Source organism: Harpia harpyja, chromosome 5 (genome assembly GCF_026419915.1).
Source record: "Harpia harpyja isolate bHarHar1 chromosome 5, bHarHar1 primary haplotype, whole genome shotgun sequence".
Classification (NCBI taxonomy): domain Eukaryota; kingdom Metazoa; phylum Chordata; class Aves; order Accipitriformes; family Accipitridae; genus Harpia; species Harpia harpyja.
This window is the reverse complement of record NC_068944.1, coordinates 78,865,528-78,886,239: the sequence shown is the minus strand read 5'-3', so window position 1 is coordinate 78,886,239 and position 20,712 is coordinate 78,865,528. Positions and strand designations below refer to the sequence as shown.

General features: G+C 70.8%; 4 protein-coding genes across 5 annotated transcripts; 3 read left to right on the top strand and 1 right to left on the bottom strand.

The window, feature by feature from the left end:
* Window positions 1-1,096: 1,096 nt before the first annotated feature.
* TMEM276 (transmembrane protein 276) lies at window positions 1,097-2,820 on the bottom strand. The gene is made up of 2 exons (XM_052787888.1): window positions 2,602-2,820; window positions 1,097-1,658 (listed from the first exon to the last, which is right to left on the bottom strand). The coding sequence occupies exons 1-2, from the start codon at window positions 2,686-2,688 to the stop codon at window positions 1,164-1,166; spliced, it is 582 nt and encodes a 193-aa protein (XP_052643848.1). The 5' UTR covers window positions 2,689-2,820; the 3' UTR covers window positions 1,097-1,163.
* Window positions 2,821-3,486: 666 nt separating this feature from the next.
* LOC128141747 (forkhead box protein H1-like) lies at window positions 3,487-7,519 on the top strand. The gene is given in 6 exon segments (XM_052786819.1): window positions 3,487-3,592; window positions 5,417-5,604; window positions 6,275-6,379; window positions 6,791-6,898; window positions 6,900-7,008; window positions 7,044-7,519. Coding segments are annotated over 6 exon segments (1,092 nt in total).
* Window positions 7,520-9,836: 2,317 nt separating this feature from the next.
* LOC128141746 (forkhead box protein H1-like) lies at window positions 9,837-15,034 on the top strand. The gene is given in 5 exon segments (XM_052786818.1): window positions 9,837-9,959; window positions 11,696-11,800; window positions 12,193-12,284; window positions 12,286-12,505; window positions 14,882-15,034. Coding segments are annotated over 5 exon segments (693 nt in total).
* On the top strand, window positions 13,587-19,695 carry PPP1R16A (protein phosphatase 1 regulatory subunit 16A). Of its 2 annotated transcripts, none has more exons than XM_052787884.1 (11): window positions 13,587-13,691; window positions 15,624-16,542; window positions 16,958-17,028; window positions 17,587-17,732; window positions 17,816-17,919; window positions 18,048-18,172; window positions 18,272-18,397; window positions 18,475-18,550; window positions 18,643-18,772; window positions 18,870-19,020; window positions 19,140-19,695. In XM_052787884.1, exons 2-11 carry the CDS (start codon window positions 16,284-16,286, stop codon window positions 19,503-19,505), a joined length of 1,554 nt encoding a protein of 517 aa, XP_052643844.1. In that variant the 5' UTR covers window positions 13,587-13,691; window positions 15,624-16,283; the 3' UTR covers window positions 19,506-19,695. The 2 variants fall into 2 exon arrangements, with proteins under 2 accessions (XP_052643844.1, XP_052643843.1); XM_052787883.1 differs by lacking the exon at window positions 13,587-13,691 and adding an exon at window positions 15,370-15,489.
* The last annotated feature ends 1,017 nt before the right edge of the window (window positions 19,696-20,712 follow it).

Genomic DNA, 20,712 nt, shown 5'->3' with positions numbered 1-20,712 from the left:
CCCGAGGGGGCGGGGCCGGGGCGAGGGGGCGGGGCGAGGAGCTCCCCGGGCGGGGGACGCTCGCCGGTGCGGCCCAGTACGGGCCAGTACGGGCCAGTGCCCCGCAGACACGGGAACCCCACTAACCCACCGCAGTGCCCCCAGTATCCCAGTGCTCCCAGTATCCCAGTGCCCCCACCCCAGTGTAACCAGCGCCCCCAGTATCCCAGTGCCCCCACCCCAGTGTAACCAGTGCCCCCAGTATCCCAGTGCTCCCAGTATCCCAGTGCCCCCACCCCAGTGTAACCAGTGCCCCCAGTATCCCAGTGCTCCCAGTATCCCAGTGCCCCCACTCCAGTGTAACCAGTGCCCCCAGTATCCCAGTGCTCCCAGTATCCCAGTCCCCCCACTCCAGTGTAACCAGCACCCCCAGTATCCCAGTGCCCCCACTGTGAGCTGTGCCCCCAGTATCCCAGTGCTCCCAGTATCCCAGTCCCCCCCACTCCAGTGTAACCAGTGCCCCCAGTATCCCAGTGCCCCCACTCCAGTGTAACCAGTGCCCCCAGTATCCCAGTGTTCCCAGTATCCCAGTGCCCCCACTCCAGTGTAACCAGTGCCCCCAGTATCCCAGTGTTCCCAGTATCCCAGTGCCCCCACTCCAGTGTAACCAGCACCCCCAGTATCCCAGTGCCCCCAGTGTGAGCAGTGCCCCCAGTATCCCAGTGCTCCCAGTATCCCATTGACCCCACCCCAGTGTAACCAGTGCCCCCAGTGCTCCCAGTATCCCAGTGCCCCCACCCCAGTGTAACCAGTGCCCCCAGTGCTCCCAGTATCCCAGTGCCCCCACCCCACCGCAACCAGTGCCCCCAGTGCTCCCAGTGCCCCCACCCCAGTGTAACCAGCCCCCCCAGTTCCCCCACGCCGGCCAGCCCATGTGCCGGGGTGAGCTGCCGGGGACCCCCGGGTGCCATTCTGGGGACCCCCCCCCCCCCGTCCAGGGGGACCCCCGGGTGCCGCCTCCCCCAGCGGCTAACGAGGGCCCTTAACGAGCGCTGGGCGACGAGGAGGGGGACGGCGGCACGGGCGGTAACGCCGCAAAATGACACGTTTAGGGGACTAACCGTAACCACACGCCGGCTTTACTGCGCCCCGCCCGCTCGCTCGCCGCCGGCACGCGGGACGCCTCAGTCGACGCCGAGCTGCTGCGCCCGCAGGGCTCGCCGCAACGCCAAATTCCCGGCCGCCAGCACCCACGGGTGCCCGTCGTGCCGGGCGCCGGGCGCCGGTGCCGGCAGCAGATTCCCGGCGACCAAGAGGAGGCCGCCCAGCGCCCCGGGCCCGTTGGCGGTGAGGACGGAGAGGGTGAGGACGCTGCCGGCGGCGAGGAAGGCGACGGCGCGGGCGGCCAGCAGCCGACCCTCCTCGGGGAGCCGCGCGGCGGCGGGGGCCAACGCCGCGGCCCCCCCCAGCAGCAGGTTGGCGGTGGCCCGGTCGCCGCTGAGCCGGTGGAAGCCGAAGGCCACCAGCGGTTGTCCCAGCGTGGCCGCGACCCAGGCGCCGGGCAGGGGGTCGGGGTGGGGGTCACCCCCGGGGACCCCCCCGGGCCAAAGGGGCTCCAGGGCGTCGCTCGCCGCCGCCAGCGCCTGCAGCAGGAACCCGGCCGCCGGCCCGCCGGTCACCTGCCGGGAGAGAGGGGACAGGGGGTGACCGGCTGGGTGACACGGCATCCGACGGGTGACACGGGACCGGATGGGTGACACGGGACCAGCCCGGCGGCACAGAACCAGACAGGTGACACGGAACCGGACGGGTGACACGGAACCGGCGTGGTGGCATGGAACTGGCCGGGTGACATGGAACTGGCTGGGTGACACGGAACCGGCCGGGTGACACGGGACTGGCCAGGTGACACGGGACCAGCCCGGTGGCACAGAACAACCGGCCGGGTCATGTGGAACTGGTTGGCTGACATGGGACCAGCCCGGTGACAGGGGACCGGCTGGGTGACACGGAACCATCCTGGTGACACAGGACCAACCTGGTGGCATCGGACACAGTGACACAGGACCACCCCAGTGGCCCAGGTGCCATTAGGTGATATGGGACCACCACGCCAGTGGCCATGGGGCCATTGGGTGACACGGGACCACCACCCTGGTGGCCCAGGGGCTATTGGGTGACATGGGACCACCATGCTGGTGGCCCAGGAGGGGTGGGGTGACATGGGACCACCACGCTGGTGGCCCAGGAGCCAGTAGGTGACACAGGACCACCATGCCAGTGGCCATGGGGCCATTGGGTGACATGGGACCAGCAAGCTGGTGGGCCAGGAGAGGTGGGGTGACACGGGACCACCACCCTGGTGGCCCAGGAGCCATTGGGTGACATGGGACCACCACGCTGGTGACCCAGGGGCCAGTAGGTGACACAGGACCACCCCCCCAGTGGCCCAGGAGGGCTGGGGTGACACGGGACCACCACCCTGGTGGCCCAGGGGCCAGTAGGTGACACGGACACCCCCCCCGGGCGGCTCAGGCCCCGCGGGGTGCCAGGGCCCGCCCGGCTGAGGGTGACAGGGGCGTCCCCGTGTCCCCCCCCCCCCCCCGCGCTGTCCCCACTGACCTGGCGGGCCCGGAGAGCGCAGAGCAGGCAGACGGCGCAGAGCAGCGCGTGGGACAGCACCCAGCAGCACCCACCGGCGGCACCCATGGGTGGGGGGGGGTCGGTGGGGGTCGGTGGTCCCCGGGGACCCCCGCTGCCCCCCCGGTACCGGCACTTCCGGCCTCCGGGCGCGGCCAGCGAGGCGCGGGATAGAGCGCCGCGCGGGGCGGGGCGAGGGGCGGGGCCAAGAGCGAGCGGCGGGGCGGGGCGGGGCCAGGGGAAGTGTGGGAGGGGCCACGGGGCTGGGCGGAGCGGTGGGCGGGGAGGTGGGCGGGGCCCGGAGGGGAGCGCTGCAGGCGGGGGGAGCGGGGATGGGGTGTGCAAGGGGGATGTGCAACGGGGGTGTGCAAGGGGGGTGTGCAATGGGGTCTGCAGGGGGTGTGCAAGGCTGTGCAGGTGTGTGCATGCGGGTGTGCAACGGGGGTGTGCAACGGGGTGTGTGCAACGGGGTGTGTGCAAGGGGGTGTGGATGGGGTGTGCAGGCGTGCGCAGGCGTGCGCATGGTGGTGTGCAATGGGGGTGTGCAATGGGTGTGCAATAGGGTGTGCATGGGTTGTGCAGGGGTGTGCAAGGCTGTGCAGGGGCGTGCATGCGGGTGTGCAACGGGGGTGTGCAGGGGTGTGCAACGGGGGTGTGCAGGGGTGTGCAACAGGGGTGTGCAACGGGGGTGTGCAACGGGGTGTGTGCAACGGGGTGTGTGCAAGGGGGTGTGGATGGGGTGTGCAGGCGTGCGCAGGCGTGCGCATGGTGGTGTGCAATGGGGGTGTGCAATGGGTGTGCAATGGGGTGTGCATGGGTTGTGCAGGGGTGTGCAAGGCTGTGCAGGGGCGTGCATGCGGGTGTGCAATGGGGGTGTGCAAGGCTGCGCAGGCATGTGCAGGTGTCTGCATGGTGGTGTGCAGGGGGGTGTGCGATGGGGGTGTGCAAGGGATGTGCAAGGCTCTGCGTGCAGGTGTGCAAGGGGTGTGCATGGGGGTGTGCAATGGGGTGTGTGCAAGGGGTGTCCAAGGGGGTGCAGGGGATGTGTGCAAGGGGTGTGCAATGGGGTGTGTAAGGGGGTGCAGGCATGTGCAATGGGGGTGTGCATGGGGGTGCAGGGGTGTGCAGGGCGTGTACAAGGGGGTGCACAAGGGGGCGCGGGGGGGTGTGCAATGGGCGTGTGCAAGGGAATGCAGGGTGGGAGTGCAAGGGGGGTGTGCAAGGGGTGTGTAATGGGGGTGTGCAGGGGTGTGCAGGGAGTGTGTAAAGGCATGCGTGGGGCGTGCAAGGGGTGTGCAGGAGCACGCAAGCGTGTGCAACGGTATGCAAGGGGTGCGCGTGGGGCGTACAAGGGCGTGCGTGGGACGTGCAAGGGGGCACTGGGCACGTGCGCTGGTGCGCACAGCACGGTGCAAGCGTGCGCGAGGCGTGTGCGCAGGGGGGCCTGGCGCCGGCGGGTGCGCTCGGGGCGCGTGCGAAGGCGCGTCTGGCACCGCGTAAGCGCACACGGGGCGCGTGCGAAGGCGCGCACGCCGCGTGCGAGGGCGTGCGAAGGCGCGCGCGGGGCGTGCGAGCGTGCCGGCTGCGCGCGAAGGCGCGCCCAGCGTGCCGGCGAGCGCGCCCAGGCGTGCAAGTGCCGATCTGGGGTGTGCGTGGGGCTTGCGCACCTCTTCTTCTTCCTCCTCCTCCTCCTCCTCCTCCCCTGGCCGGGGGCTCCGCTCGCTGCTCCTCTCCCGCGGTCCGGGTCCCTTCGTCCCCGTCCCGTGCCGGTGCTGCGGCCGCCCCGGTGCCGGTGGGAGCCGTCTCGGTCGGACACCGGGGAAAAGGCCCGTGGCGTTGGGCAGAGGGCACCGTGGCAGCACCGGCCGCTACCAAACAGCACAGGCACTGGCCCGTCCCATCCCCATCCTCATCCCAATCCCGTTCTCATCCCCATCCCCATCCCATTCCCATCCCACCCCTGTTCCCATCCCCATCTCTGTTCCCGTCCCCATCCCATCCACATCTTTATCCCATCCCATCCCAATCCCATCCCCATCCCATCCCCATCCTCATACCATCCTTATCCCATTTCCATCCCCATCCCATCCCCATCCTCATACCATCCCCATCCCATTCCCATCCCATCCCTGTTCCCATCCCCATCTCTGTTCCCATCCCCATCCCATCCACATCCTTATCCCCATGCCATCCCATCCCATTCCCATTTCCATCCCTATCCCCATCCCCATCCCAATCCCATCCCCATCCCTATCCCAGTCCTCATCCCAATCCCATCCCCATCCCCATCCCATCCTCATCCCATCCCCATCCTGTTCTGATTCCCATCCCCATCCCTATCCCCATCCCATCCCAGTTCCCATCCCATTCCTATCCCCATCCCATCCCATCCCCGTCCCCATCCCCATCCCATCCCCATCCTGTTCCCATTCCCATTTCCATCCCTATCCCCGTCCTGTTCCCACTCCCATCCCCATCCCTATCCCCATCCCAGTTCCCATCCCATCCCCGTCCCCATCCCCATCCCAATCCCGTCCTGTTCCCATTCCCATTTCCATCCCTATCCCCATCCTGTTCCCACTCCCATCCCCATCCCTATCCCCGTCCCATCCCAGTTCCCATCCCACCCCCGTCCCCATCCCCATCCCAATCCCATCCCATCCCATTCCCACTCCCATCCCCATCCCCATCCCCATCCCCGTCCCATCCCCATCCCCACCCTCATCCCCATCCCATCCCCTCCCGTCCCATCCCACCCCCCTACCCCTCTCCCCCCCCCCATCCCCGCCCCTCCCAGTCTCTCCCACTCCATCCCAGTCCCTCCCCCGGCTCCCGCCATGCCGCCTCTGCCCCGGGTCTCACCTCGGGGGTCCCGGGGCCGCCCCCAGCGCTACCGCCGGCACCCCAAGCCCCCCCTACTCCTACCTGGCGCTCATCGCCCTCGTCATCCGCGCCGCCCCCGGCCAGCGCCTCAAGCTCGCCCAGGTGAGACCCCCCCGGACCCCCCCGGACCCCTCCCCACCTTACGGCACCCCGGGACCCCCCATCCCACCCCCGCCAGGACCCCCCGCACCTTTCCCCGGGACCCTGCAGCCCGACACCCCCCATTGCCCCCCCCCTTAATTCCCCCCCGTTTCCCCCCCCCGTTATTCCCCCCCCGTTATTCCCCCCCCCGTTATTTATCCCCCCCCCCCGTTATTTCCCCCCCCCAGGGTCCCACCGCCCGCCCGCCCCGTCGGGGCTGCGCCGCGTCCCCTGCTTTGGGGGGGGGGGGGGGTCTCCAGCCCGGGGGGGGGGGGGGGTCAGGCCGGATCCAGCTCTTCTGTCCCGGCGGGGGGGCCGGATTAGCGGCGCCGGGGGGTCTGTCGGCTCTGTCGTCGTGTCTGTCGCGACGGCTCCCCTCCCCCCTCAGGCGTCGGCGATTTGGGACCCCTCCCCCCCCCCCCGGGGGGGGACGGGACTTCGGGGGGGATGGAGGAGGGGGGAGAGACATCCCGGGGGGGTCTTTGGGGTGCCGGGGGGGGGTCCCCAGTACGGGGCTGGGGGTTCCAGGGCTCCCATGGGGGGGGTGTCCCACCAAGAGCGGGGTCGGATCCAGCCCGGGGGGGGGGGGGGGGGTGCAGCCCCCCCCCCCCGGCTGATGTGGCCCCCCCAGATCATCCAGGAGATCAGCAGCCTCTTCCCCTTCTTCGGGGGGGGGTACCAGGGCTGGAAGGACTCCGTCCGGCACAACCTCTCCTCCAACCCCTGCTTCGCCAAGGTGGGGGGCACCGGGGGGGTCCCCAAGGTGGGGGGGTCCCCGGGGTGGGGGTCCCCGGGGTGGGGGTCCCCGTGGTGGGGGTCCCCGGGGTCCCCAAGGTTGGGGGGCTACTGGGGTTGGGGGGTCCCTGGGGCAGGTGGTTCCCGGGGGGGGGGTCCCCAGGGTGGGGGGGGCCACTGGGGTGGGGGGGTCCCCAGGGTGGGGGGGCCACTGGGACAGGGATTTCCAGGGTGGGGGGGGGTCCCTGGGCTGGGGGGGGTCCCCAGGGTGAAGGTCCCTGGGCTGGGGGGTCCCCAGGTTGGGGGCCACTGGGGCGGCGGTCACTGGGATGGGGATCCCCAGGGTGGGGGTCCTCGGGGTGGGGGTCCCAGGGCGGGGGGGTCCCAGCGCAGGCCGTGCCCCCCCCCGCAGGTGCTGAAGGACCCGGCCAAGCCCAAGGCCAAGGGCAACTACTGGACGGTGGACGTGAGCCGCATCCCCCCCGAGGCCCTCAAGCTGCAGAACACGGCGGTGGCGCGGGGGGGGGGCGGCCGCCTTCGCCCGCGACCTGGCCCCCTTCGTCCTCAGGGGGTACCCCTACAGCCCCCCCCCCCCCGAAATCCCCCCCCGACCCTCCGGGAACATCCCGGGCTCGTTCCGGTTTTTCCATCGCTTCCCTGCTCAGGGAATTCCCGGAAGGGGGCGGGGGGGGGGGAAACCTCGAAGAAATCGGGGACCCCCCCGGGGATTTCGGGGGATCCCGTTCCGGTGGGTTTGTGGGGATCGGCGCCCGTTTTCCACCTCGCCGCCCCCCCGGTAACCCCGTGGCTGCCCCCCGCGACGGGTGGCCGCTCGGGGGGCTCCGGCGTCCCCGGCTCTGACCCCGAGGGGGGGCCCCGCGCCCCCCCCCCGGCTTGGGGGCAGCTGCCCACCTCCTACAGCACCGCCGTGGCCCCCAACGCCGTGGCCCCCCCGAGCGGCCCCCCTTTCCTCGCCTTACGTTGGGGGGTGCTGCCACCCGGCCCCCCGCCGCCTCCCGGCCCCCCCCCGGGACCCGAGCCCGAGGCGGGGGGGGCGCAGGCCATGCCCCCCAACAAGAGCATCTTCGACATCTGGCTGAGCCACCCCGGGGACATCGTGCACCCCGCGCTCCGTGGCTAGCACCCTCACCCCCCCCCCCCCAAAATTAGGGGGCCCGGCGGGGGGATTTGGGGACCCCCCCCCCGGGGGGGGGGGCAGGGTGATGGCTGTGGGACCCCCCTACGCCCGGCTGGGACCCCCCCCCCCCCGCACCCATTCGGACCCCTCGGCACCCATAAGTGACCCCGTCCCCCCTTGGCACCCATGCACCCACCCCGTGTGCCCCCCCCCCACTGTGCCCAGGTCAGACCCCCCCCCCCGTGTCCCTGCCCCCCCCCAGCACCCCCCCCTCCCATGGGACCCAATAAAGAGCCGGTGGTGACACCGACGGGTGGCACGTGTGTGTGATTGGGGGGGGGATGGACACAGGGACCCCCCCCCGGTGCCCACCCCCCCCTCCCGGTGCTCCCCCCCCTCCCGGTGCTCCCCCCCCCCCCGCGGCGGCGGAGCCGGGCTGGCGGCACCGGGGCCTTTGCACAACAAAGGGCTGGCGGCACTGGGGGGGGGATGGATGGGCGGGGGGAGGGGGGATGGGGGCACTGGGAGCACTGGGAGCACTGGTGGCCCTGGGGGCACTGGGAGCACTGGGGGCCCTTGGGGGCAGTGGGAGTACTGGGAGCACTGGGAGCACTGGGGGCCCTGGGGGCACTGGGGGCCCTTGGGGGCAGTGGCAGTACTGGGAGAACTGAGGGGCACTAGGAGCACTGGTGGCACTGGGAGCACTGGGGGCACTGGGAGCACTGGGGGCACTGGGAACCCTGGGAGTACTGGGAGCACTGGTGTCCCTGGGAGCACTGGTGGCCCTGGGAGCACGGGGAGCACAGGGGGCACTGGTGGCACTGGGAGCAGCACAGGCACTGGTGGCACTGGAGGCACTGGTGTCTCTGGTGGCACTGGGAGCCCTGCTGTCCCTGGGGGCACTGGTGGCACTGGGAGCACTGGTGTCCCTGGTGTCCCTGTTGTCCCTGGGAGCGCTGGTGTCCCTGGTGTCCCTGGTGGCACTGGGAGCACTGGGAGCCCTGGGAACACTGGTGGCACTAGGAGCACTGGTGGCCCTGGGAGCACGGGGAGCACTGGGAGCACTAGGAGCACTGGTGGCCCTGGGAGCAGCACAGGCACTGGTAGCACTGGAGGCACTGGTGTCTCTGGGAGCACTGGGAGCCCTGGTGTCCCTGGGAGCCCTGGTGTCCCTGGTGGCACTGGGAGCACTGGTGTCCCTGGGGGCACTGGTGGCACTGGGAGCACTGGTGTCCCTGGGAGCCCTGAGAGCACTGGTGGCACTGGGAGCAGCACAGGCACTGGTAGCACTGGAGGCACTGGTGTCTCTGGGAGCACTGGGAGCCCTGGTGTTCCTGGGAGCCCTGGTGTCCCTGGTGGCACTGGGAGCACTGGTGGCACTGGGGGCACTGGTGGCACTGGGAGCACTGGTGTCCCTGGGAGCCCTGAGAGCACTGGTGGCACTGGGAGCAGCACAGGCACTGGTAGCACTGGAGGCACTGGTGTCTCTGGGAGCACTGGGAGCCCTGGTGTTCCTGGGAGCCCTGGTGTCCCTGGTGGCACTGGGAGCACTGGTGGCAATGGGGGCACTGGTGGCACTGGTGGCACTGGTGTCCCTGGTGTCCCTGGGGGCACTGGGAGCACTGGTGTCCCTGGGAGCGCTGGTGTCCCTGGTGTCCCTGGGAGCACTGGTGTCCCTGGGAGCACTGGTGGCACTGGTGTCCCTGGGAGCACTGGTGTCCCTGGGAGCACTGGTGTCCCTGGTGTCCCTGGTGGCACTGGTGTCCCTGGTGTCCCTGGTGTCCCTGGGAGCACTGGTGTCCCTGGTGTCCCTGGTGTCCCTGGGAGCACTGGTGGCACTGGGAGCACTGGTGTCCCTGGGTCCGGGCGGGGTGAGGGTCCCTGCCTGCCGCAGGGCCGGGCCACGGTGGGGCTGGCACCGCCCCAGGACCCCCCCCCCCCCCAGTTCGTCTCCCCAAACCGGCCGCCCCCCCCCGGGCCCTCCCGTCGCCCCGGGGGGTCCCGGCCCCTGATAAAGCCCGGCCCGACCCGGCGCCTCCCTGTCGCTGCCCCGCGGGGAACGGACGGGGCGGGCTGAGCCGAGCCCCGCCGAACTCAGCCGAACAGAGCCGAGCCCGGCCGAACCGGAACCGAGCCCGGCCGAGCTGGAACCGAACCCGGCCGAGCTGGAACCGAACCCGGCCGAGCTGGAACCGAGCCGAGCCCAGCCGAACCGAGCCGAGCCCAGCCGAACCGAGCCGAGCCCAGCCGAACCGAGCCGAACCCAGCCGAACAGAGCCGAACCCAGCCGAAAGGGGCCGAACCCAGCCGAAAGGGGCCGATGGCGGCGGGGCGGGGGGGTCGGCAGCGCTACCGCCGGCACCCCAAGCCCCCCTACTCCTACCTGGCGCTCATCGCCCTCGTCATCCGCGCCGCCCCCGGCCAGCGCCTCAAGCTCGCCCAGGTGAGACCCCCCCGGACCCCCCCGGACCCCCCCTCCACCGAGACCCCCCCCGGGACCCCCCCCCGGGACCCCCCATCCACCGGGATCCCCCCCCGGGACCCCGGAGCCGCCGGCCGCCCCGTCGGGGCTGCGCTGGGAACGGACAGGGGCGCTGGGAGAGGGAATAGGGGGGGACTGGGGGGTACTGGGAGCACTGGGGGGAGGGAGAGGGGTGGACTGGGAGCGCTGGGGGCAGGGAGTGGGGTGGACTGGGAGCGCTGGGGGGAGGGAGTGGGGGAGACTGGGAGCGCTGGGGTGCAGGGCTGGGCTGGACTGGGCTGGACTGGGAGGAGTGGGGTGCCAGGCAGCCATGCCAGGGGACTGGGCTGGACTGGGAGCACATGGTTGTGGGGCTGGGGGACTGGGCTGGACTGGGAGCTCGGGGGAGCTGTGCCAGGGGACTGGGATGAACTGGGAGCGCTGGGGTGCGGGACTGGGCTGGACTGGGAGCTCTGGGGAGCTGTGCCAGGGGACTGGGATGAACTGGGAGCGCTGGGGTGCAGGGCTGGGCTGGACTGGGCTGGACGGGGAGGAGTGGGGTGCCAGGCAGCCATGCCAGGGAACTGGGCTGGACTGGGAGCACATGGTTGTGGGGCTGGGGGACTGGGCTGGACTGGGATCTCTGGGGAGCTGTGCCGGGGGACTGGGGTGCACTGGGAGGACTGGGGTGCAGGGCTAGGCTGGACTGGGAGGAGTGGGAGGAGTGGGGTGCCAGGCAGCCATGCCAGGGGATTGGGCTCTACTGGGAGCACATGGTTGTGGGACTGGGAGACTGGGCTGGACTGGGAGCTCTGGGGAGCTGTGCCAGGGGACTGGGCTGCACTGGCAGCACAAAGGAGCAGGGCTGGAGACTGGGCTGTACTGGGAGCACTGGGGTGCCGTGCCAGAGGACTGGGCTGGACTGGGAGCGCATGGTTGTAGAGCTGTGGGACTGGGCTGTACTGGGAGCTCTGGGGTGCAGGGCTGGGCTGGACTGGGCTGGACTGAGAGCACTGGGTGCCGGGGTGCCATGCTGGGGGACTGGGCTCTACTGGGAGCACATGGTTGTGGGGATGGGGGACTGGGCTGGACTGGGCGCACTGGTGAGCTGTGCCAGCGGACTGGGCTGCACTGGCAGCACAAAGGAGCAGGGCTGGAGACTGGGCTGTACTGGGTGCCAGGGTGCCATGCTGGGGGACTGGACTGGACTGGACTGGAGCACATGGTTGTGGGGCTGGGGGACTGGGCTGGACTGGGAGCTCTGGGGTGCCAGGGAGTGGGGTGTACTGGGAGCACTGGGTGCCAGGGTGCTGTGCCAGGGGACTGGGCTGGACTGGGAGGAGTGGGGTGCCAGGCAGCCATGCCAGGGAACTGGGCTGGACTGGAGCACATGGTTGTGGGGCTGGGGGACTGGGCTGGACTGGGAGCTCGGGGTTGCAGGGCTGGGGGGCTGGGCTGTGCCGGGTGCCTTGCTGGGCCATACTGGGCTACACTGGGAGCACTGGGGTGCCGGGTGCCGTTCTCAGGGACCGGTCTGTACTGAGATGCCCGGGTGCCTTGCTGTGCCATACTGGGCTGGACTGGGAGCACTGGGATGCAGCGCTGGGGTGGACTGGGCTTGCGCTGGGATGGCACCCATGCAGCGCTGGGGGGCACTGGGCCATGCTGGGAGCCCTGGGGGGGGCGCAGCCCCCCCCCAGCTGATGTGGCCCCCCCAGATCATCCAGGAGATCAGCAGCCTCTTCCCCTTCTTCGGGGGGGGGTACCAGGGCTGGAAGGACTCCGTCCGGCACAACCTCTCCTCCAACCCCTGCTTCGCCAAGGTGGGGGGCACCGGGGGGGTCCCCAAGGTGGGGGGGTCCCCGGGGTGGGGGTCCCCGGGGTGGGGGTCCCCGGGGTCCCCAAGGTTGGGGGGCTACTGGGGTTGGGGGGTCCCTGGGGCAGGTGGTTCCCGGGGGGGGGTCCCTGGCATGGTGGGCCACTGGGGTGGGGGGGTCCCCAGGGTGGGGGGGCCACTGGGACAGGGATTTCCAGGGTGGGGGGGGGTCCCTGGGCTGGGGGGGTCCCCAGGGTGAAGGTCCCTGGGCTGGGGGGTCCCCAGGTTGGGGGCCACTGGGGCGGCGGTCACTGGGATGGGGATCCCCAGGGTGGGGGTCCTCGGGGTGGGGGTCCCAGGGCGGGGGGGTCCCAGCGCAGGCCGTGCCCCCCCCCGCAGGTGCTGAAGGACCCGGCCAAGCCCAAGGCCAAGGGCAACTACTGGACGGTGGACGTGAGCCGCATCCCCCCCGAGGCCCTCAAGCTGCAGAACACGGCGGTGGCGCGGGGGGGGGGCGGCCGCCTTCGCCCGCGACCTGGCCCCCTTCGTCCTCAGGGGGTACCCCTACAGCCCCCCCCCCCCCGAAATCCCCCCCCGACCCTCCTCCTCCTCCTCCTTTCTCCATCGAAGGGCTGTTGCGGCGGCCGCCCCCCCCCCCGCAGCACCCCTTAACTTTGGGGGGGGCCGTCCCACCCACGGGACCCCTGCCTCGGTGGGACCCCCCCGGACCCCGCTCTTTCCCCCTCTCCCCCCCTCCTCTGCTACGCCTGCGCCCCCCCCGCCCCCCCGTGCTGCCGGCCGTCCCTCCCCCCCACCCCTTCCCCCCCCCTCTGCCCCCCGGCCCCTCTGGCCCCCCCGGAATATCGGGGACCCCTGGGGGGCACCCCCATCCCCACCTCCCCATCCCTGAGCCCCTACGGTGTCTGAGGGGGGCCGGGGGGGGACCCCGGGATGAGTGCAATACAGCTGGGGGGGGGGCACCCCCAGGGCTGCCCCCCCCCCCCCGCCACGACTTTGGGGGGGGGTCCTGTCCGCCTTGCACCCCAGGATTGGGCATAGCTGGGGGATGGGGGGGTCCCCCCTGCACCCCAAGGAGGGGGACAATGAGGGGGTGCCCACCCCAGAGGTGGGGGGGGCTGTGCCCCCCCCCCTCAATGTGGGGGTGCCGGCGGGACCCTCCCAATAAAGGTGCTGAGACGGAGCCGTGGGGTGCTGGGTGCCTGCCCTGGCCCGGGGGACCCCCACTTTGGGGGGGGGGGGGGCTCTGAGCCCCCTCCAACACAGTCTGGGGGGGGACACACACCCATGGGGAGGGGATGGGGGGGGTCCCAGGGGCTGGGGGGGGGCAGGAAGGGGGGGCACCCATTGTCTTGGGGGGTCCCTTTGTATTGGGGGGGGTCCAGGAGGCACCCTGGACGTTTGGGGGGGGGGGTTCGGGGAGGGCAGGGGACACTGGGGGGGGGCACTGGGGACACACACACGGGTCCCCACGTCGGAGCTGACCCTGTCCCACGGTTCTGGGGGCTGGGGACGTGGGGGGGGCCCCCAGGGACACCCCAAATCCCCCCCCCCCCCCGCCTGGGGGGGGGACACAGTGACCCCGGTGACCCCGGGAGGCGCTGGGTGTCCTCCCGCCCGCCAGGGGGCGCCGCGGCGCCCGCTCGCCTGGCCCCGCCCCCCCTTTCCGCCGCCATCTTGGGAGTGGCGCCTCCTCTCCAATTCGCCACCCCTCTCATGGCGCCGCCGGCCCTCCCGCCCCTCCCTCTTCCGGCCCGGGCTCCGCCCGCTTCCGGCGTGGCCGGAAGCGTGGCCGGTTGCCATGGCGAGCGGCGGCGGCGGCTCCGCCCCGGGCAGCGGCGGCGGCGGAGCGGGCAGGGCCGCGGCCCCGGGACCCCCAGGTAGGGACCGGGGACGGGGGGGGACCTCGGCGGGGGGCAGCCTGCGGACAGGCCCGGGGCCCTGGGGGACACCGTGGGGTCCCGTGGGGACAGCGCTTCCCCGCGGCGTGGGGGCGTGGGGGGGTCCCGGGGGGGGGGGGGTGAGGACAGGCCCAGCCTTGGGGACACTGGGGTCCCCCCTGAGGGGGGGTCTGGGGGCAGGCCCAGCCTTGGGGACACCGGGGTTCCCTCAGGGGGGGTCTGGGGGGAGCCCCCAGCCTTGGGGACATTGTGGTCCCCTTGGGGGGGTTGTCTAGGGACAGACCCAGCCTTGGGGACACTGGGGTCCCCCCTCAGGGGGGGTCTGGGGGGAGCCCCCAGCCTTGGGGATGCTGGGGTCCCCGCGGGGGGGACCCTGGGGACAGCCCCCAGCTTTGGGGACATTGGGGTTCCCTCCGGGGGGATCTGGGGACAGCCCCCAGCCTTGGGGATATTGGCATCCTCCCCGGGGGGGACCCTGGGGACAGCCCCCAGCCTTGGGGACATTGGGGTTCCCTCCGGGGGGGTCTGGGGACAGCCCCCCAGCTTTCAGGCCAGGTCTGGGGGTTCCTGAGCCCCCCCAAGTGTTGGGGTGGGTGTGGGGGGGCTGTGCCCTGTGGGTCAGACACCCCCCCCCCCGGGGTGACGATGCCCCTGGGCTGGGTGTCGAGGGGTGCCGAAAGGTGCGGGGGGGGCCACACCAGCACCCAAAGCCCCCGTGTCCCCCCAGGGAGGGGGGGGCTCAGGGTGTCCCCCACCCCAGGCACCCACCGGCACCTCGCTGGCTCCGGCATCGCTCCCACCGCCGGGCTGGGGTCGGCGGGGAACCAAGGCCGGCTGATGGAAACCTGAATAAATAAAATATTAGGGGTTTCTTTTTTTTTTTTTTTTTTTAAAGTAGGTGGAAATTAATTTGAAAGGGTAATGGCCGGTGTGTGCCAGCAGCCGTTAGCGCCGGCTAACGAAGGAGCTGCCGGCCGGGCACTCTAACGAGCGCAAGGCCGCTCTTCAGGCGTGTGGGCTCCATAATTTGGGGGTTTTTTTGCGGGGGGGATTTTTGGGTGGATTTGTGAGCCCGTCGAGGGGTTGAGTTGCGCCGAGGATGCCGGCTCCGGTTTTCTGCCGGCGCTCGCCCGTGGCACGGCCCTTCCCGGTGAAACCACGGCCGGCAGGACTACGGGACGGATGGACCAAGAGGCTCCGGTGATCCCGGTGTCCGGGTGATCCCCCTCTTCCATCACCCACCGACTTCGGAAAGGATTTACCGCCAGCCTCAGCATTCCCAGCGCCCGCCGGCGTTCCTGAGGGATTTATGCCGGGATTAAGGTGCAGGAATGGGGTTTTTTTTCCGCTGGACTTTGCCCGGCGAAGTCGCGGCGACTCACAGGGGAACCCGGTTTGGGGACCGCAGGGCGCCGGCTCTGCCGGAATCTGCCCTTTCCTGCCTGTCCCTCCTGCCCGTGGATTCCGCCCTGCCCGCCGGGCGATGCCGGCGTGGGGGCGAGGCGCTCGGCTTCGGCTCTCCCGGTTTAACCGTGCCGAACTGGCAGGCACCGGCGGGGCTGCTCCGGCCGGGACGTGCCGGGATCCCCTCGGCCGGCGGAGGATCGGCGTTTCTTCCTGGTGAGGTGCTGTCCTCGCCCGCCGGCGCGGCGGGTGACCCCTCAAGGTTACCGGCGTGCCGTCGGCACGGCTGTGCCGGTGCTCATCGGGGTGCGGTGGTTTCGGCAAAGGCAGCTCCTCGGCCGGAGCCCCGGGGGAATTCACTTCAACTTGGATTGTAGGTTAATCCCGGATTAGGAAGACGGCAAAACCGGCAGTGGGTTGGGCACGGTGCGGCTCTTACCGGCAAAGCCGGGCTGTGCCGGGCCTCTCCCCGTCCTTTAAGGATTTCTTTCCCTTTTTTCCCCGCAGGATTCCAGCTGCCGCGTGAAGCTCATCCCGCCGCGGCCGGGAGAAGCTGGAGCCCCGGCACGGTGATATCCGAGAAGCTACCGCGATTCCAGCAGCGCTGCCTGCACCTCTGCCCGACGGCAGTTTTCCGAGCCGGGCCATCGGCTCCTCGGTGAGACGGGAGCGGTGGCGGCTGCTGAATGACCGGCAAACGCTTCTGGAGGGTGGGAAAGCAAAAACTCGTCAGGATAATTAGGTGGCAAACGAGCGTTGGGGATCGGACTGACGGGATTTCTCCGGCCTCGACACCTGCCTTGCTTCTCCGTGCCTTCGGATCCGGCGTCGCCGGCCGGCTCCATCCCAAACCGCCGGCCAGCGTGGGGTGCCGGGGGGGGGATCGCCCCCCCCGAGGCTTAACGGGACCCTCCGGCCTCCCCCCGCCTGCGATTTTTGGGTGCTGAAAGAGGGGGCCGGGAGCGCCCGGCGGGGGGGAGATGGTTCCGAAACGCCGATCCCTGTCTCCGGAGCCCGCGGCGAAGCTCCGGGAAAACACTGGGATACAAGGATAAGCCGAACCCGTCCCCGCTCCGAGGGGCCGCGGGTGATGCTGGTGGGGGAGCCGGCGGTTCCGTACCCCGTTCCCGGTGGGATACGCTGCGTTCTCCGGCAAAGCTCCTCGCCATGGCCGAGCACGCGGAGCTGCTGGCAGAGATGCCGGCGGTGGCACGGCTGAGCACGCCGGAGCGGCTGAAACACGCTCAGAAACGCCGGGCCCAGCAGCTGAAAAAATGGGCGCAGACGGAGAAGGAGACGCAGGGGATGAAGGTCGGAGCCGAGAGGAAGAAGAGGAGGAGGAAGAGCGACAGCCAGGGGAAGAGGGTGACGTTCCCTGCCAGCGTCTGGCTGCTGGAGGCGGCCGCCCGGCAGGACGCCGAGGAAGGTGGGTGCCGGCGGTGGGGCCCGCGGAGCTGCTGCTTTTGGGGGGGCTCTGGGAAACCTGGAACCCCTGAAACCCCAAATCAAACGGTTTTGGGGTTACAAATGGGACGTAATTCCCGATTTTGCTTCCAAATATCCCTGGAAATGAGCCGGCAGCTCAGAGCCGGCATCCGTAAACCCGGCTACGGCACACGGCATCCCAGATCCCGCTTGGCGCCGGCCGTGGCATGCCGGGCGCCCGGAGGTACCCAGGTTTGGCATCGTTTGGCATCGGCGCGGCGGGACTTTGAATGCGGCGAGTCCGACGTACCGGCCAAAGCGCCGGTGCCGGGTATAATGCCGGCGGGATGCTCCGGGGTGCAGGCAGCTGCCGGTGGTGCCGGCAGGACCCTCGGTAAAAACCTCTTTCTCCGCAGTCCGGCAGTTCCTGCAGAGCGGCATCAGCCCCGACCTCTGCAACGAGGACGGTCTCACCGCGCTGCACCAGGTACGCCGCGCCGGCACCGTTACGGCAGCTCTGGCTTCTCTCCCTCCGTCCTTTCCGTCCCGTTAACCGGCTCTGTCTGGCGATGCCGGGCCCCGGCGTGGCCGGCGCCAAGCGCGGTGGGAGGTGCTGGGTGCCGAGCCGTCACCGCAGCGGGGGCTGGATGGGGTGGTGGCACCGGGGCTCGGGCAGGGGGTGGCGTGTCCGTCCCCGCGGTGCCGTGCCGGAGAGGGCACGGTTGTGCCGGGCCGGTGCTCACCGGCCGTTCGGGTGCCTGGAGTTAAGCGTCACACCCCTCCGGCGTCGGCCAACGCGACTGAACCCGCTCGGCAACGAGCCGCGGCGTGCGCCGGTGCCGGCCCGGTGAAGCCCCTGCCGGGGAATCGCTTCCCTCCAGCTTGGCTGGGGACACGTGGGGATCCCGGTGCCGGCTCCATCCCTCCGCGGTGTCCGAATCTGTCCCGGCTCCATCCCCGGGAGATCCTGGGGTGCTTTGGTGGGGGGGAGGTTCCCCGGTACCGCCGCCCCCCGTAACCGCCGCCGGTGCTTTCTCCCTCGCAGTGCTGCATCGACGACTACGGTGACGTGGTGACGGTGCTGCTGGAAGCCGGCGCCGACGTTAACGCCCGTGACAGCGAGCTCTGGACGCCGCTCCACGCCGCCGCCACCTGCGGCCACCTCCGCCTGGTCCAGCTCCTCATCCAACGGTACCGCGGCGCAACCGGGGCCGGGGCCGGGCGCCGCGGTGGCCGTGGGGTGGCCCTGACCGCCGTGCCCGTCCCCAAAACAGCGGCGCCGACCTCCTCGCCGTCAACTCGGACGGGAACATGCCCTACGACCTGTGCGAGGACGAGGTGACCCTCGACTGCATCGAGACCGCCATGGCGGAGCAGGGTGAGCTTCGCCGCGCCGGCGCGGGTGCCGGCAAACCGGGGTCGGCTCTGGGGTGAAGGCAGGAATCTGGCAGGGCGGTGGGCAGGGCCTGGCGTTCCCCCCCCCCCTCACCCTTCTCCCACCGGCAGGTATCACCCAGGAGAAGATCGAGGAGGCTCGCGCCGCCACCGAGCGCGGCATGGTGCGGGAGATCCGGCAGCTGGTCGAGGCGGGAGCCGACCTGGACGCGCCGCGGGGCCACGGCGCCACGTTGGTAGGACGGGCGGAGGCGGGGGGGGTGCGCTGGTGGTGACGGCGGCGCCGGCGACGCCGCCGGCTGAGCTGTCCCCGACCGCGTCCCCGTCCCCGGCAGCTGCACATCGCGGCGGCCAACGGTTACGTGGAGGCGGCCGAGCTGCTGCTGGAGCACCGGGCCGGCATCGACGCCAGGGACGAGGACGGTTGGGAGCCTCTCCACGCCGCCGCTTGTTGGGGACAGGTGGGTACGGGCGGGACGGGCGACCCCTGCCAGATTTTGCCGTCCCTCACCCCCCGCCTGTCCCTCCGCCCGCTCAGGTGCAGCTGGTGGAGCTGCTGGTGGCTCACGGCGCCGACCTCAACGGGAAATCGGTGCTGGATGAGACCCCCTTGGGTGAGCGTTTGGTTTTTTTTGGGGGGGGGGGGGATGTCGCCGAGGCGGGTTTTTTTTGGGGCGCCGGGTGACGCCGCTGCCCTCGCCGGCAGATGTCTGCGGGGACGAGGAGGTGCGGGCCAAACTCCTGGAGCTGAAACACAAACAGGACGCCGTCATGAAATCCCACGAGAAACACAAATCCTTGCTCCAACGTCGCACCTCCAGCGCCGGCAGCCGCGGGTAAGGCCGGAGAAACTCTTACCGGCACCGTGCCGGCGTAACCGTAACCGACGGGGAAGGGGGGGGGATTGAGGGAATCGAAAATTCTCCTCCCCAGGAAGGTGGTGCGGCGGGTGAGCGTCTCGGAGCGCACCAACCTTTACCGGAAGGAACACGAGCGCGAAGCCATCGTCTGGCAACGCGCCGAGCACCGCGACAGCGAGGACGAGGACCGGCAGACGGACGCCGAGCTCCGCCGCCGCTTGGCCGTGAGTCGCCGGGGATTTGGGTGAGGGTCCGTCCTCCCCCCCGCCCCAACCGCGGCGTCGCCGGGGCGGTGACGCGCTGTTCCCTCTTTTTTTTTTCTTTTTTCCGCCCCCTCCGACAGGATCCCGCAGGATCGACGTCGGCGGAACCCCCCGAGCTCCCGCCGCAACGCAACGGCACGGCCCTCTGTTCCAAAAAACCGGAGCCCGGCGGCGGCATCACCGCGACGGACCCGGCGCGGGAGAAAACCCACCATACCCTCGCCGACCTCAAACGGCACCGAGCGGCCGCCAAACTCCAGCGCCCGCGCTCCGAGGAGCACCCGCGTCCCCAGGAGCACCCCATGGCGGGGAGCCCCGCTTCCCCCCCGGCACCGACGCCGGTACCGGCACCCACCGGCGGCACCGGCGACCCCCCTCTCCTCAAACTGACGGCTCCGGCCGAGGAGGCTCCGGCCGAGAAGCAGCGCTGCTGTAAGGTGATGTGAGCCGCTGCGGCGCCCACGGGTGCAGCGCCGGGCACCCCAAACCAAACCAACCCCCCCCCCCCTCAACCGCACTCCTCCTCCCCGGCAGCACCCGGCCTTACGACTACTCTTGCCTCTTTTTGACTGTTTTGTCCCCAAAACGGGACGGGTTATTTTTTTAGCCTGCCGATATCAAAACCGCCTGGTTTTTGGTTTGGTTTTTTTTGTTTTTGTTTTTGTTTTTGTCTCGGGGGGACGACGGGGTGGTGGTGGCTGCACGTGTCCCCCCCCCCCCCCTCCTCCAAGGGTGTCCCTCGTCCCCGTGCCGCCCCGGCGGGGACGCGGCGTCACCGAGCCGCGGTAAAAATAGCCCCGTCCTTGTGTCCCCCCCCTCGCTTCCCCTTCCACCGCCGGGGTCTGTGGGTGCAGGCAGGGCGCGGGCAGGGCGCGGTGCTGCCTGCAAGGGTGTGGCTTTGCCTACACCCCCCCCCCCCCACTTACCCCCGCTATGGGTCAAGCTCTAAGTCACCCCGCCGCCCCACGGCGCTGCGCCCCACGGCGTTGGGTTGGGTTAGGGGCAGGCAGGGCAGGGCAGCGCGGGCAGCTGCCTGCACCTGGTTATATTTAGGGAGCCGGCAGGCAGCTGCTCGCAAAGGTCAGGCCGCGGCGGTGACGCCCCGGGGGCTCGCGTCCCCCCCCCACAACCCTGCCCCACAGCTTACGTCCCCCCCCGCCCCAATCCTGCCCCACAGACAAAGGTGAGCCGCCGCCGTGGGGCCGGTGTCGCCCGCCGTGGGGTACGGGGATGGGGGGGGGGTGTGATGGGGGGGAGGGGGTGTGTGTTTCAGCCCCACGGCGCTATGGGGCTGGTGGGGGTGATCTCGGCAGCGCCGCCCCACCCTGTGTGGGGCTGATAAGGGCGCGCGCTGCCCCACACCCACGGGATGGGGGGGGGGATGACGATGACGGGGGACCTCGGGGCGTCTGTGGGGGGAGCGGGGTGCGACCCACGGCGGCCTGGAAGGGGGGGTGTGGGGCTGGGACCCACGGTGGTGCTGGAGGGAACGTGTGGGGCTGGGACCCACGGCAGCCTGCAAGGGGGTATGTGGGGCTGGGACCCACGGTGGTGCTGGAGGGAACGTGTGGGGCTGGGACCCACGGCAGCCTGCAAGGGGGTATGTGGGGCTGGGACCCACGGTGGTGCTGGAGGGAACATGTGGGGCTGCGA